The sequence below is a fragment of the Aquarana catesbeiana genome, linkage group LG09, assembly GCF_042186555.1.
Source record: "Aquarana catesbeiana isolate 2022-GZ linkage group LG09, ASM4218655v1, whole genome shotgun sequence".
Taxonomy (NCBI): domain Eukaryota; kingdom Metazoa; phylum Chordata; class Amphibia; order Anura; family Ranidae; genus Aquarana; species Aquarana catesbeiana.
In genome coordinates this window covers 35,697,988-35,715,589 of record NC_133332.1, presented here as the reverse complement: position 1 = coordinate 35,715,589, position 17,602 = coordinate 35,697,988, and the positions used below count along the sequence as shown (strand labels likewise).

The 17,602-nt window shown below is 41.4% G+C and overlaps 1 protein-coding gene across 1 annotated transcript in view; it reads right to left on the bottom strand.

Annotated features, from left to right (window-relative positions):
• Positions 1-11,147, bottom strand: part of LOC141107512 (putative HLA class I histocompatibility antigen, alpha chain H) — a 61,952-nt gene extending 50,805 nt beyond the window's left edge. Inside the window, exon 1 of the mRNA XM_073598290.1 lies at positions 10,949-11,147. Within this exon, the coding sequence (XP_073454391.1) occupies positions 10,949-11,006 (58 nt within the window). The 5' untranslated portion in view covers positions 11,007-11,147. The remainder of the gene's footprint in view (positions 1-10,948) is intronic.
• Between the last annotated feature and the right edge of the window lie 6,455 nt (positions 11,148-17,602).

Below are 17,602 nucleotides of genomic sequence, written 5' to 3'. Positions count from 1 at the left end.
AGACCATCCCGTCTGCTCTGCCGGGTTTATCATTCGGGACTGTATCAGGGTAATAGTAGCTCCCGTGTCCCGCAGTCCCTGGGCAGCCCGACCATTAATCCACACGGCTTGTCGATGGTGCAAACGATTATCTGTAGTGGCAGCTTGCACAGGGTCTGCCTCATGTAGAATTCCAATATTCTCCTCGCTTGGGTAAGTCACATCATCTTTCTCCAGACAGTGTGCAGCAGCCCGGGCAGGTCCAAGGGGCCTGTTGTTCCACGCGTCCTGGGAAACATTCTGCGGACAATACCTCCTAACATGCCCTGCTTGGTTGCATCTGTAGCAGAGGTCCCCTTTTCCTTGTGAAGATGGTAGCTGAGTGGGGCCGGGGATCGATGGCTGGTGTGGAGGGGCAACGCTCCATGGAATGTTGGGGACAGGCCGAGCTGGTTGTACCAGCTGGTTGTACCGGCTCTGGTTGTACAGTCCGCCTTGAATCCACGTATTAGTCAGCTAGGGTGGCAGCTTCATCTACTGTGACTGGCCGCCGATCCTTTACCCAGTCTCTAACTTCATGTGGGGTATGATCGTAGAATTGTTCCAGGAGGATTAGCTGGAGCGCATCTGCCATGGTAACAGCTTGGCAGCTGGTCATCCAACTCTCCGCTGCTCAGGTCATTTGATGAGCCCATTCTGTGTAAGGCTCTCTCTCCTTTTGGCGCAGGTTGCAAAACCTCAAACGGTGTGCCTCTGGAGTAATGCCGAAGCGAGCCAATAGTCTTTCTTTTACCCGGTCATAGTCCTGGCTGATCTCATCAGGGACATTATTGTACGCCTCTGCAGCCCTTCCTGTGAGACGGCTGACCAGGAGCGTGACCCAATCTGCTTTATTGACACCTTGGAGACCGCATTTGCCACTCAAACATTTGCAGGTAAACATCCATCTCCTCTTGAAACATGCGGAAGGCGGCATAGGGTAGCTTTTTGCGGGCCGCTGGAGCTTCCCGGTTGAACATAACTGATGCTCCTTGGTCCCGCTGGAGTTCAGCCATTCGCAGCTGGGACACCTCTGTTAATACTTGACTGATAACCTCCTGCGGGGGGTGAGTACCATACAAGGCCAGTTGCCACTGGACGTCACGCTGGAACTCTGTCGCCTCTGAGGTGTTTGCTGGTGGGTTGCTGGCCTGGTCAATCTCCATTAGTTCGGTGATGAGAGTCGCTTTGGATTTGTTGCTGGAGACTTTTCCACGGGCTTCCAAGAGATCCTTCAAGGTGCTGCGCTTGAGTCTGGCGTAGTGATGTTCCATCTGCTGTTAGGAGCAGGGGGTCCCGGTGGTGATTTGGGTGTGCCTAGGCAAGAGGAGGCATCCCAGAGCTTGCCACCAATTGTGACGGATCCTATCCCACACTCCACTGAGTGCCTCCGTCAATAACACCGCTTCCTCCAGTCTGACCATCAGAGAGATATATTATTATAGCTGCATTGAATACAAGTCTAGCCGAAAATAGCTTGTAGAATCTTGAATGCTTTATTGGACAGAATACAGCCTTTTTATACACATTTAACACAAGGGGTTAGATAACGAGGTAGGGCTGACTCATGGACACTCCCCCCTCCCCTCTAGCAAAAACTTAAAAGACAATAATATAATTAACATGTTAATTAACACAACACTTAAGGCAAACCTAATGACCAGACAGTTCGTCTCCGCAGGTTAATGTGATCAGCTCCTTCAAGAATCATGTTTTGTTCAGAATAAACAACCAAGAATAGTCTTTGGGCAAGTCCAAAAAAAAAATAAAAGATTAATATAGAAATACCAAACAACAGGGTGAATGTAGACAGAAAAAGGTACTTGCAGCCAGTGTCCGCGACATTACTTTAAAGTGTTACTAAACCCACATCAGTAAATTCAGTCTGTATATGCAGTAAATTGTGCTTGTTATACTCACTGTGGAACCTAAGGGGTTAATCCTGCACATTGTCTAAAAAGGTTGTTTGAGTCTGTCTTCTCTGATCCTCCCCTTCTTCTACTGTCCTCAATCTCTTCAAGATAGAGAGCTTTTGGAGTCACTCTGCACATGCTCAGTTTGGTGTGTATTGCTAGACAGTTGTTTTTTTTTTTTCATGGGAGGGTGCATGTGATCAGCACAGGGCCAATCAGCACTGTACAGACAGAGGGTCAGGGGTCCTGCAGCCCCATAGGACAATCAGAGGAGAACGAAAACTCCTCCTACAAGCTTTCACCTGACACTGATAGATTGCTATATACTGCTGATGAGAAAAGGTATTTAGCAGTTTGTATTTACTAAAATAATTGCATTTCCATGTTCTGTGTACTGCGGGAGACCAGATATAGTGAATGCAGAGTCCTGGGTTTAGTAACACTTTAAATATATTCCTCAATAGCCTAAAGCCACCGTTCACATTGGAGCGATTTGTCATGCGATTTGACAGGCAATTGCCAGCAATGGCAGTGTTCAAATTGATACGACGCTGACTTTGCGGTTTGAAAAAGTAGTGCATGCACTACTTTTGGGGATTTTGGGTGCGACTTCAATAGACATCTGTGCATGAAGCTGCACTGATGTCTTCAAAGTTGCACTGAGATGTGGCTTTCAAATAGTTCGATTGCAGGTGAAATTGAACGATTGCAAAGCCGCACTCAATGTGAACTGGGAAATAAATCCATTTTGTGTGCGCCAAATTTCTTTGCAAACCAACATATTACCCTGTAAAAGTAGCAACAACATCATCAATGTGTTGTACAAACCTGTTCAGAGAGCAGAACTGTGGGAGGGACCTGATAGGCCACACCCACCACAGACTGCTTACAGGAAACTACAGGAGGGGGCGGAGACAAGACCAGTCACCCTGTACAAGGAGAGAGCAGCAGTGACCGGTCTTTATTACAGGAAACTCCTACATAGAGGGGAAAGTCTCACACTGGATTACTTCACAGATCTGGAAGAAATACACAAAGCACAACAAGATTCAAGATACACAATTTTAATACTTAAGCAATATTTGCTTATATCGGAGTTTAGCTTCAGATACTGATGTAGTGACTGGAGGGAAGAATCACAGTGCACAGCTATATATATAGATAGTCAGGAGATCGAGCAATTTACAAATGTTTGTTTTACCGAATTCCATCATCACGTGAGAGTACAAACCTCTATAAAAATGAGAAGGAAGTCATACCACCAATGTAATACATACTGTGATTATGTTAATTTAACAAGTTCAATGTCATACAGAATATGCCACTTATATTACCAACTTCATGCTCCTACGTCAACATACTGTATTTATTGGCGTATAACACTCACTTTTTCACCCTAAAAATTGGGTGCAAATAGCATGTGCGTGTTATACGCCAATACTTCAATTTTAGATGCCTCGGAGGGGACAGGGAGGGGGGCAGGATGAGCGCTGTCAGATTACATACAGAATCTCCTGTTTACTTGGCGGCCTCTGTAATTGGAAGTCCCGTCTCCTGGGCTGCCATTGGACCACTGTTCTGTCTATCATAGGAGATTCTCACTGTATATAATCTTTCGGCGCTCGTCCCGCCCCCCTCCCTGTCCCCTCTAGGCTGCAAATGGGCATCAATCAGGCTGCACTGATGGCAATGGTGAGGCTGCTGCATTGATGTGGACTGATGAGGTTGCATTGATGGCACTTGTGAGACTGCAGATGGGCATTGATGGGGCTGCATTGGCGGCAATGGTGAGACTGCAGATGGGCACTGACCCTTATTTTGCTTCAAAGTTCCTTATTTAAAATTTATTTTTTTTCCCTAAAACTTCCCTCTTAAAGTTAATGTGCGTGTTATACACCTGTGCGTGTTATACGCCGATAAATACGGTATTTACCCCCAGTCTACAAAGGAAAAGCAAAAAAGCTCAAGATTTTATGGCCAGTAAATTTTGTAGAAAACATGATCTCTCCCCTTCCGTCTCAAAAAACATGCCAATAATGTATAGGGGGGAAATAAACACTTACCTACACCTCTGTGACTTTTGCTTTATAGGTTTATTTTATTTATTACAATTAATTATATAGCATTGAATATATATATATATATATATATATATATATATATATATATATATATATATATATATATATATATATATATATATTGTAATGGAAATTTGTAAGTTCTGTATATAATTGTATTGTATTTTGTATGTATTGCACACGGCCCTCACTGTGCACACGGCACTAATAATGTTTTCAGTAAATGTTTACATTCTTTCGAGTCCTGATTAGAATTAGCCTGCCTATGTAACGCCCCTTGTTACCATAAATGTACAATTGTAATATTAATGTGATACCTACGTAATCATGTGCATAAAAACCTTCAATTGCGTCATAATAAGGCAGAACAGTAATTTGGAAAGATGCTGAGCGTATCTTTTGTGTCTGTTCCCTACTGCAGTAGTTATTATTAATTTGGAACCACTAATCAATATGAGGATAGGAGTTGCCTATCATCAATTCAACCGAGTCATGCATGGCGAGCTTTGCCTTAGGAGGGGATTCCAGGTGACCCTGAGTATCCGAAACGAGGAGCTTGAGACGATCCGGGAATTTCTGATAATAAGCCGGCTGAGGTAAGCCTTTTGCTTACATTTGAGTTATCAGACTTCCTTGATCGGTAAGGCATTTTCGGGACAAAGGGTACCTATTTTACTCCCCTTAATCGAACTGTATTGATTGGTGGTTATATGTTGTTATGTTGTCCCTGTCTACTGTCCATCGGAGTGTTATAAATAAGAAAGGGAAGAATAGTACTGTTCACAGGTATATGTAGTACATCTGCTAGATAAAGTAGTTTAGAGGCAAGAGGGTATAGGCACAAGTAGAAAAGAGAGAAGACTGGCCAGTCATTATGGGCATTGAATTAAGTAAGGGAATGAAGGGTAAGAGACCCTCAAAAATGCCCAGCGCAAGAGGAGCGCTACATATGAACCAAAGGTGCGGTTCCGCCTATACTGAGCCCCTAGATTAATGGTTAAAGTGGACAGTGATCCACATTGGGTAACTGGGTTACCAAAGTCCACAGGGACTAAGAATCATGCAGAGTAAACAGCTAGAAAAACAGCTATCTATGTGAGCAGGATGGATCAAGGGTGACATTAACACTAGACAGAAAAGGGACATTTTCATGTTAAGTTGTGGGATGAATTTGGAGTCAGGCACTATAACTATTAAAGTCAGAAACAGAGAAATGAGAGGTAAAACAGAATACTTTATATGTTGTCAGAGAGAGAAGATGGGATGAGTACTCTGGCTGCCCATCTGATCATAGAAGCTAGATATAAAAGATATCTGAACAAAAATAAAGAAAGTAGAATTTAGACAGGAAAATATTAATGAGAGTTAAAAGAAAGTGAGAGAATGATATGCACATGTTGTGTACAAATGGGAAAAATGTATGTGCGAATGCTGGGACCTTTAGTTCTATTGCTTGTGTGTGTCATGTACGCAGATGTGACCCCCTCCTTTGTGCTCTCATGAACGAATGTGGCTGGGATGAGAGGTTAGTGATAAGCTGGAAGGACATCATGCCAATTTCTGTTTTTTAGACAAAACATTTATAACAAAATGTGCCGGGTTAACGAATCTAATGGTAAACAATGTGATCACAATTATTTTGAATCTGTTTTCCAAACACGGTAAAATGAAGGTTACATTTAACCGTGTATTACACAAATTGAATATCCTTTGATAGTGGAAACAGTGCATTTAAAAAAGGGAAATTAAGTAAAATTAAGTAATAATGAGTATTCATTTCTAATATGAGTTTAACAATTATATAGATATATTGAAACTGGTTTAGACAACCTTTGGTTGGAAATGAAATCCAGGTTATTGGGGAAATTTGTAAAAATGGGATTAGTTTAGATTAAGATAACAATTTTGTAATTTTACATTTATTCAATAAGCTCTTATTGAGAGAAAAAAAAGATTAAGATGAGGTTGTTATTTTGAATAAAGCTGCCATAATATTTAACAAAGCCAAGATGGATGGGATACATAAGAAGTTCTTCTACAAAAATGATATTGTAAGGTTTTTGATAATAACTTGATGTGCGGTCCATGATGTAAGAGTAATAATAAATAAAATTTAAATATAACAGTCCCATCACATCAAGTCCACACACCCTGTTAGGATAGATGCCACCTGCAGCCAGTTGTGTTATAGTTTTTGATGCTTTCTGGTCCATCATACAGATTATTGATCCTTTTGTTTTTATTTATTTTTATTTTTGAAATCCAAAGCAGAATGTGTGGATTATGAAATGATGTGCCCCTTTTTCTTGTAAGTACAGTGGTATAAGCAGAAGAATATTTTGGATTTATGGGCATCTCTCCATGACCGCAGGGTATTGTTATCATTTATTATAATATTGCCAGGAAGAAGTTGTCTTTTGAAACATGAAACTGGAGTTCTTACACAAACAGTGTGATAGAAAACAAGCCATTGTAATATATTTATGCAAGCTGGACCCAGTAATGAAGGGTTCATCCTGATATATCAGAGCTGTAGCTTTTATGCAAAGGTGCTATTAGACAAAGTTAGATATTGTTTTGGTCAAACATTTAATTTTTAATGGTCCGACATTCTGTGCAGCAAATATACAGATAACTAAATGTTTGTCTAATGAAAGGTTTAAAATATGAGTTTATTTATGTACAAATCTAACAATGAAAAATGTGGACATTTATTCAAAAGAAAGGAAAAACCACATGTGTTAAATTGATGGTGTAGGAATCAGCTGCTGTGAGCCCAGTGCGGGACACACTCCCTGAAGACCCAGATATTACATTTTTTGTAGATTTGAGGATGCAGTTTATCACCCAGAAGGATACTCTGTATTCAAAGTCATTGGATCCTTTTTCCCCAGCTCAAGAAGCAGAGCTCCATGTTTTAGCAAAGCCTGTGAGCTATAAAAAGAGTGTATATTTATATAGATAGTCGAGATATAGAGAGCTTTTGGTTCCATTTAAAGGGCCAGAAGTTTGTTTTTACTTCGGCAGGTAAACCAACCAAGCATGCCAAGTTAATTTGATCGGCTGTTTTCAGCCTTCCAGGTTCTTGCTGAGGTAGCCATATTAACTTTCACACATGGAAGCAGACCAGGTGACTAAGGATGCTGCATTTACAGCCCCGGACACTTGATGGGTCTGTGCAACTCACAGATTCCACCCTAGTTCTGGCCCAGTATAGCTGGGATTAATAATTCAACTTTAAGGACCCCAGAACGAGAAGAACAAGTGGTCCACAGGGGGCAACTTCTTATGAAACAGGACTTTGGAAAAGGTGATCATTTATGTCTGCCAGCCACTCTTTTCCCTTCAGCTTGACACATGGACCGTGTCATGAGTCACAAGCAGTTATGGCTGCCTTAGTAAATGAGCGTGGGATAGAGCCAGGGTTCTCCACAGTTGTTTTTATAACATACCACTTCTTGTTTTACCTGTTACCAAAGGTGTTACCAAAAGCTGAACATCCCTTCCAGAGATTACAAAAAAGATATATCCAGATGCCCAAGTCAGGATCTTACAAATATGCATTTTGTCTGTATGGACATGTTTTTTGGATGTCCAGTGGCAAATGCTACTGCAAAGGCCACAGTAAAAAGTGTTATCAGAAGTAGTTTGTAAGTACAGAGTGCCAGAAAGTACAGAGAGTAACAGAGGAAATCATTTTTATAGGAGAGTCCTTACTACAAGTTTTGCGGTTTTATTTTTACACCCCCTACTGTCTACAATGTATCAGACAAAGTAGAGTAAGAAACTAGAAAACTTTTGCCTGAATGTTTTCTTAAATTTTATCAAGCCCCTAAGGGGATGTTGGACTCTCTCCCTATGGGATTTGGTTTGGGAGTGTGTTACTCACTTGCTTATATTTTGTCTCAGCAGCTGAAGTCCTCCATTCGGATCTCACGGAGAATGCTGATGATCTTTTAAGGTTTTTTACAAACTCATTTATGTGTTTTCTCCCTAATTCCAGATCCTAAAAGTTTGGAAGGATCTAAAACTAAAGCCAGGTGACTTTTGGATTGTTAAGAGACATTTATATATAAGGAAATGTTTGGAGACTCAATACAGCATCTATTTCATTTACAGTTTTTGCAAAACTTGAAGGAAAAGTCACCTGGATCCACACCAGACACTGCAAAAATGACTAAATTAAAGAAATCTCTGTGTTTGATTTGTTTCCCTCTTGTGATCACAGTCTAGGGTACTTTTTGATTCAATTACTTTAATTGTAAGGGATATATGTATTTGAAAAGTAGTTCAGCCAAGTTGAAGTCATATTTGTCTTTTGTGCGTCTTCCATTTCATGTAGAATTGTCTGTGTTTACATATGCTGATAAGTCAGCATGTCCACAATTCAGCTAGAAGGCCATTCTGGCCACAGGAGTGTACAGCCAGTACTCTGTAAATATGTCTTATCAATCATTTGTTTTTCACAATGAAAAGTCATTTTGTAATGAAAAAATTGCTCAGCTATTATTTTCTCCACAATGGAGTTTTTGCCTCTTTGGCCAGGACTACCTCCACCTAAGCGTTTGGAGGTTCCAGGTTAAAGGTGATAGCAGGTATGGTTAGTGATCAAAATATTGATCAAAAGAGGGGAGACTGTAATGGAAATTTGTAAGTTCTGTATATAATTGTATTGTATTTTGTATGTATTGCACACGGCCCTCACTGTGCACACGGCACTAATAATGTTTTCAGTAAATGTTTACATTCTTTCGAGTCCTGATTAGAATTAGCCTGCCTATGTAACGCCCCTTGTTACCATAAATGTACAATTGTAATATTAATGTGATACCTACGTAATCATGTGCATAAAAACCTTCAATTGCGTCATAATAAGGCAGAACAGTAATTTGGAAAGATGCTGAGCGTATCTTTTGTGTCTGTTCCCTACTGCAGTAGTTATTATTAATTTGGAACCACTAATCAATATGAGGATAGGAGTTGCCTATCATCAATTCAACCGAGTCAATATATATTGTAAATTCATATAAGTCCCTGCCCTCAAGGCTTACAATCTAAAGTCCCTAACTCACATACACTATAATACCAAAAATATTGGGACACCTGTCTTTAAACACACATGAACTTTAATGGCATCCCTGTCTTAGTCCGTAGGGTTCAATATTGAGTTGGCCCAACCTTTGCAGCAATAACAGCTTAAACTCTCCTGGGAAGGCTCTCCACAAAGTTTTGGAGTGTGTCTAAGGAAATGTTTGACCAGAAGCGCATTTGTGAGGTCAGGCACTGATGTGGACAAGAAGCCCTGGCTTGCAGTCTCCACTCTAATTCATCCCAAAGGGGTTCTATCCGGTTGAGGTCAGGACTCTGTGCAGGCCAGTCAAGTTCCTCCACCCCAAACTTGCTCATCCATGTCTTTATGGACCTTGCTTTGTGCATTGGTACGCAGTCATGTTGGAACAGGAAGGGGCCATCCCCAAACTGTTCCCACAATGTTGGGAGCATGAAATTGTCCAAAATGTCTTGGTATGCTGACACCTTAACTGGAACTAAGGGGCCAAAGCCCAACCCCTGAAAAACAACCCCATATCATAATCCCACCTCCACCAAATGATTTGGACCAGTGCACAAAGCAAGCTCTATAAAAACATGGTTGAGCGAGTTTGGGGTGGAGGAACTTGACCATCACCACTATGTTCAGGGAAACCAGGAAGTGGAAAACAAATAAGTAGGTACTGGTATATTAAAAAAATTAACCATTTCAGCCTCTGTGATGTACCCGCGCAAACCCCAGGTTGGGGTGGTTAATGTAAAAGCAAGCCTAGTGGCTAATTAGCCACCGGATCGCTTTAACAGGCTGCAGAAGGGGATCCTCTCCCCCTCTCCTCCGGTGCCTTGCTGGGCTTTTCAGTCCCACCAGGGGGCCCAGGACTGAAACTGGTGGCTCTTCTGGCTTACCGTAAAGGTGAACGGCGACCAGATCTTCCCCAGTCATCTCTATGGTATAAGAAACCAGGAGAGATGAGTATTGTGTCACTTCCAGTTTTGCCAGAATGTAAACAAGCAATTCTTGGCTTTTAAAAGCATGCTTTTGAGGCCAGAGGAGAGATATGGGGTCTAATATACCCCCAGATGTCTCAGTAAAGAGGACCTGTTATGCTTATTGCTAAGATGTTGTTCATTGACATCTAAAATAAAAAATTAAAGTTACAGTGTAAAAGAAAATTCTAATAAAATAAATAATAAATGATGCACAAAGGCAAACAAGCGTGTCAGTCCCTCACGCATACGTAAATGGCGATTTCACCACACATGTGAGGTATTGCCGTGAACATCAGAGCAAGCATTCTAGCATCAGATCTCCTGGGTAACTCTTAACTGGTAACCTGTAAAAGCTTTTGAAGCGTCGCCTATGAAGAATTTTAAGTACTGTAGTTTGTAACAAGCATGCGTCATTTTAAAGCATGACATGTTAGGCATCTATTTATTCTTTTATATTGTACCAAACAATTGCATATTATATTGTGTTTTTGTGCATTAAAATGTAAAGTGTATTTTTTTCAAAAAATATTGTGTTTGAAAAACCACTGAGCAAATACTGTGCGACAGAACAAATTGCAACATCCACCATTTTATTTTCTAGGGCCTCTGCTTAAAAAATATAAAATGCTGGTTTATACATGTAGGAGAGAAGTGTTAGCATAGGCCTGGGGCTGAAGTGCTAATCAGATTTACATCAGCATGCACAGATGCTATATATATATCTCTCTAGACACAACGTAAAAACATGAAAAATGAACATAAAAAGCAATGGTAAAAAAAACCTGCAAAAGTGCAGATTTCTTGTGATAATGTGATGTGATTGAAGCCAAGATCACTACCACTAAATGATGAAACAAATACATCAATAATTAAAAAAAGGAAAATAGACACACTAACCTGTCCAGACAATCAATAAACACAGATGGTTTATCAGGACATAGCCTAATAGAGACATCTTAAAGATCTGTGTCTTCTATTATGCTGAAATAACTGATAAGTTAAATATCAGCTACATTCTATGGGACTTTCCCACAGCTCAATGATTGGATAACTGAGATCAGGCCACTTTTTTGAGCTCTAGTAAGCTTGAGAATTCATTTCTTTTCTAAACAGCTACAAGGAAACTATGTCACAAATAAAGGCTCCAGAAGCACAGAGGGAGTAGATTGTGCAATCACATTACAGGCTGCTTCTCAAACTGGAAATTGCTGTTTATTGTACATGTGATAACCACTTCAGCTCCAGAAGATTTACCTCCTTTCATGACCAGGCCATTTTTTTGCTTTTTGGCACTGCGTTAATTTTATTGACGATTGTGCGATCATGCAACACTATACACAAATGAAATTTATGATGTTACTGTTAACTTTAGCTTAATTTTATATTGTAATATTGTTTGCAGGTATAGACAATGTATTTGTCAACACCACCTGTGTGTATCCTTCCCCCTGTTTGTAACTCCCTGAAAAAAAACAATAAAAATCTATTGAAGAAAAAAAATCAAGTTTATAACATTTTTTTCCAACAAATAGAGCTTTCCTTTGGTGCTATTTGATCACCTCTGGATTTTTCATTTTTTATTATATAAACGATAAAAGACCGACTATGCAGAGCGGACACAGCCCACGCTCCTCTATGGGGCAGTGAGATGGAAATGGTCCGCCTGACCATTTAAATTCTAATGCCCCGTACACACGGTCGGATTTTCCGATGGAAAATGTCCGATCGGAGCGTGTTGTCAGAAATTCCGACCGTGTGTGGGCTCCATCGGACATTTTCGATCGGATTTTCCAACACACAAAGTTGGACAGCAGGAGATAAAATTTTCCGACAACAAAATCCGATCGCGTCAAATCTGACCGTGTGTGGCCTGTTCCGACGCACAAAGTGCCATGCATGCTCAGAAGAAATTCCGACACGGAACAGCTCGTTCTGGTAAACTTAGCGTTCGCAATGGATACAGCACTTTCGTCACGCTGCAATGTAAAAAATGGTTTAATACAGCGCACTCTCTTCTTCTTTATAATGTGACAAGAATTAAGTCGTTTTGCTGCTCATATTCACACACACTTCTCACAAACTTATTTTTTTGTTTTTTTATTGGGATTCCCTGAATATATTGTTATTTGTCACATCTGACAGAATGTTTTATTTATTTATTTATTTTTTGGATTTTAAGCCATTTTTGATTTAGATTTTATGTTTGTATTTGAGCACATTTAAACATTCTGCTATTACCTGACTCAAGATAATAATAGAATCTTAAAAATTCAAACAGTACCATTGGAAAGTATACAGGCAGGCCCTTGCACTACATGCTTTGGGGAATTCATCCATAAATCAGAGCACAAAAGAGGTGGGTATAGTGTGTATGGGTTTGGCAAAGTCAGCAGATAGATGATTGAGGATAGAGAATTGGGATCAGCTGACTTAGCAGTTGGGGGAGGGAGGGTTACTAAAAATGCCGGGTTTATCATTCGGGACTGTATCAGGGTAATAGTAGCTCCCGTGTCCCGCAGTCCCTGGGCAGCCCGACCATTAATCCACACGGCTTGTCGATGGTGCAAACGATTATCTGTAGTGGCAGCTTGCACAGGGTCTGCCTCATGTAGAATTCCAATATTCTCCTCGCTTGGGTAAGTCACATCATCTCTCTCCAGACAGTGTGCAGCAGCCCGGGCAGGTCCAAGGGGCCTGTTGTTCCACGCGTCCTGGGAAACATTCTGCGGACAATACCTCCTAACATGCCCTGCTTGGTTGCATCTGTAGCAGAGGTCCCCTTTTCCTCGTGAAGATGGTAGCTGAGTGGGGCTGGGGATCGATGGCTGGTGTGGAGGGGCAACGCTCCGTGGAATGTTGGGGACAGGCCGAGCTGGGGTCTTAGGCTCTGGTTGTACAGTCCGCCTTGAATCCATGTATTAGTCAGCTAGGGTGGCAGCTTCATCTACTGTGACTGGCCGCCGATCCTTTACCCAGTCTCTAACTTCATGTGGGGTATGATCGTAGAATTGTTCCAGGAGGATTAGCTGGAGTGCATCTGCCATGGTAACAGCTTGGCAGCTGGTCATCCAACTCTCCGCTGCTCAGGTCATTTGATGAGCCCATTCTGTGTAAGGCTCTCTCTCCTTTCGGCGGAGGTTGCGAAACCTCAAACGGTGTGCCTCTGGAGTAATGCCGAAGCGAGCCAATAGTCTTTCTTTTACCCGGTCATAGTCCTGGCTGATCTCATCAGGGACATTATTGTACGCCTCTGCAGCCCTTCCTGTGAGACGGCTGACCAGGAGCGTGACCCAATCTGCTTTATTGACACCTTGGAGACCGCATTTGCCACTCAAACATTTGCAGGTAAACATCCATCTCCTCTTGAAACATGCGGAAGGCGGCATAGGGTAGCTTTTTGCGGGCCGCTGGAGCTTCCCGGTTGAACATAACTGATGCTCCTTGGTCCCGCTGGAGTTCAGCCATTCGCAGCTGGGACACCTCTGTTAATACTTGACTGATAACCTCCTGCGGGGGGTGAGTACCATACAAGGCCAGTTGCCACTGGACGTCACGCTGGAACTCTGTCGCCTCTGAGGTGTTTGCTGGTGGGTTGCTGGCCTGGTCAATCTCCATTAGTTCGGTGATGAGAGTCGCTTTGGATTTGTTGCTGGAGACTTTTCCACGGGCTTCCAAGAGATCCTTCAAGGTGCTGCGCTTGAGTCTGGCGTAGTGATGTTCCATCTGCTGTTAGGAGCAGGGGGTCCCGGTGGTGATTTGGGTGTGCCTAGGCAAGAGGAGGCATCCCAGAGCTTGCCACCAATTGTGACGGATCCTATCCCACACTCCACTGAGTGCCTCCGTCAATAACACCGCTTCCTCCAGTCTGACCATCAGAGAGATATATTATTATAGCTGCATTGAATACAAGTCTAGCCGAAAATAGCTTGTAGAATCTTGAATGCTTTATTGGACAGAATACAGCCTTTTTATACACATTTAACACAAGGGGTTAGATAACGAGGTAGGGCTGACTCATGGACACTCCCCCCTCCCCTCTAGCAAAAACTTAAAAGACAATAATATAATTAACATGTTAATTAACACAACACTTAAGGCAAACCTAATGACCAGACAGTTCGTCTCCGCAGGTTAATGTGATCAGCTCCTTCAAGAATCATGTTTTGTTCAGAATAAACAACCAAGAATAGTCTTTGGGCAAGTCCAAAAAAAAAATAAAAGATTAATATAGAAATACCAAACAACAGGGTGAATGTAGACAGAAAAAGGTACTTGCAGCCAGTGTCCGCGACATTACTTTAAAGTGTTACTAAACCCACATCAGTAAATTCAGTCTGTATATGCAGTAAATTGTGCTTGTTATACTCACTGTGGAACCTAAGGGGTTAATCCTGCACATTGTCTAAAAAGGTTGTTTGAGTCTGTCTTCTCTGATCCTCCCCTTCTTCTACTGTCCTCAATCTCTTCAAGATAGAGAGCTTTTGGAGTCACTCTGCACATGCTCAGTTTGGTGTGTATTGCTAGACAGTTGTTTTTTTTTTTTCATGGGAGGGTGCATGTGATCAGCACAGGGCCAATCAGCACTGTACAGACAGAGGGTCAGGGGTCCTGCAGCCCCATAGGACAATCAGAGGAGAACGAAAACTCCTCCTACAAGCTTTCACCTGACACTGATAGATTGCTATATACTGCTGATGAGAAAAGGTATTTAGCAGTTTGTATTTACTAAAATAATTGCATTTCCATGTTCTGTGTACTGCGGGAGACCAGATATAGTGAATGCAGAGTCCTGGGTTTAGTAACACTTTAAATATATTCCTCAATAGCCTAAAGCCACCGTTCACATTGGAGCGATTTGTCATGCGATTTGACAGGCAATTGCCAGCAATGGCAGTGTTCAAATTGATACGACGCTGACTTTGCGGTTTGAAAAAGTAGTGCATGCACTACTTTTGGGGATTTTGGGTGCGACTTCAATAGACATCTGTGCATGAAGCTGCACTGATGTCTTCAAAGTTGCACTGAGATGTGGCTTTCAAATAGTTCGATTGCAGGTGAAATTGAACGATTGCAAAGCCGCACTCAATGTGAACTGGGAAATAAATCCATTTTGTGTGCGCCAAATTCCTTTGCAAACCAACATATTACCCTGTAAAAGTAGCAACAACATCATCAATGTGTTGTACAAACCTGTTCAGAGAGCAGAACTGTGGGAGGGACCTGATAGGCCACACCCACCACAGACTGCTTACAGGAAACTACAGGAGGGGGCGGAGACAAGACCAGTCACCCTGTACAAGGAGAGAGCAGCAGTGACCGGTCTTTATTACAGGAAACTCCTACATAGAGGGAAAGTCTCACACTGGATTACTTCACAGATCTGGAAGAAATACACAAAGCACAACAAGATTCAAGATACACGATTTTAATACTTAAGCAATATTTGCTTATATCGGAGTTTAGCTTCAGATAGTGATGTAGTGACTGGAGGGAAGAATCACAGTGCACAGCTATATATATAGATAGTCAGGAGATCGAGCAATTTACAAATGTTTGTTTTACCGAATTCCATTATCACGTGAGAGTACAAACCTCTATAAAAATGAGAAGGAAGTCATACCACCAATGTAATACATACTGTGATTATGTTAATTTAACAAGTTCAATGTCATACAGAATATGCCACTTATATTACCAACTTCATGCTCCTACGTCAACATATTTACCCCCAGTCTACAAAGGAAAAGCAAAAAAGCTCAAGATTTTATGGCCAGTAAATTTTGTAGAAAACATGATCTCTCCCCTTCCGTCTCAAAAAACATGCCAATAATGTATAGGGGGGAAATAAACACTTACCTACACCTCTGTGACTTTTGCTTTATAGGTTTATTTTATTTATTACAATTAATTATATAGCATTGAATATATATATATATATATATATATATATATATATATATATATATATATATATTGTAAATTCATATAAGTCCCTGCCCTCAAGGCTTACAATCTAAAGTCCCTAACTCACATACACTATAATACCAAAAATATTGGGACACCTGTCTTTAAACACACATGAACTTTAATGGCATCCCTGTCTTAGTCCGTAGGGTTCAATATTGAGTTGGCCCAACCTTTGCAGCAATAACAGCTTAAACTCTCCTGGGAAGGCTCTCCACAAAGTTTTGGAGTGTGTCTAAGGAAATGTTTGACCAGAAGCGCATTTGTGAGGTCAGGCACTGATGTGGACAAGAAGCCCTGGCTTGCAGTCTCCACTCTAATTCATCCCAAAGGGGTTCTATCCGGTTGAGGTCAGGACTCTGTGCAGGCCAGTCAAGTTCCTCCACCCCAAACTTGCTCATCCATGTCTTTATGGACCTTGCTTTGTGCATTGGTACGCAGTCATGTTGGAACAGGAAGGGGCCATCCCCAAACTGTTCCCACAATGTTGGGAGCATGAAATTGTCCAAAATGTCTTGGTATGCTGACACCTTAACTGGAACTAAGGGGCCAAAGCCCAACCCCTGAAAAACAACCCCATATCATAATCCCACCTCCACCAAATGATTTGGACCAGTGCACAAAGCAAGCTCTATAAAAACATGGTTGAGCGAGTTTGGGGTGGAGGAACTTGACCATCACCACTATGTTCAGGGAAACCAGGAAGTGGAAAACAAATAAGTAGGTACTGGTATATTAAAAAAATTAACCATTTCAGCCTCTGTGATGTACCCGCGCAAACCCCAGGTTGGGGTGGTTAATGTAAAAGCAAGCCTAGTGGCTAATTAGCCACCGGATCGCTTTAACAGGCTGCAGAAGGGGATCCTCTCCCCCTCTCCTCCGGTGCCTTGCTGGGCTTTTCAGTCCCACCAGGGGGCCCAGGACTGAAACTGGTGGCTCTTCTGGCTTACCGTAAAGGTGAACGGCGACCAGATCTTCCCCAGTCATCTCTATGGTATAAGAAACCAGGAGAGATGAGTATTGTGTCACTTCCAGTTTTGCCAGAATGTAAACAAGCAATTCTTGGCTTTTAAAAGCATGCTTTTGAGGCCAGAGGAGAGATATGGGGTCTAATATACCCCCAGATGTCTCAGTAAAGAGGACCTGTTATGCTTATTGCTAAGATGTTGTTCATTGACATCTAAAATAAAAAATTAAAGTTACAGTGTAAAAGAAAATTCTAATAAAATAAATAATAAATGATGCACAAAGGCAAACAAGCGTGTCAGTCCCTCACGCATACGTAAATGGCGATTTCACCACACATGTGAGGTATTGCCGTGAACATCAGAGCAAGCATTCTAGCATCAGATCTCCTGGGTAACTCTTAACTGGTAACCTGTAAAAGCTTTTGAAGCGTCGCCTATGAAGAATTTTAAGTACTGTAGTTTGTAACAAGCATGCGTCATTTTAAAGCATGACATGTTAGGCATCTATTTATTCTTTTATATTGTACCAAACAATTGCATATTATATTGTGTTTTTGTGCATTAAAATGTAAAGTGTATTTTTTTCAAAAAATATTGTGTTTGAAAAACCACTGAGCAA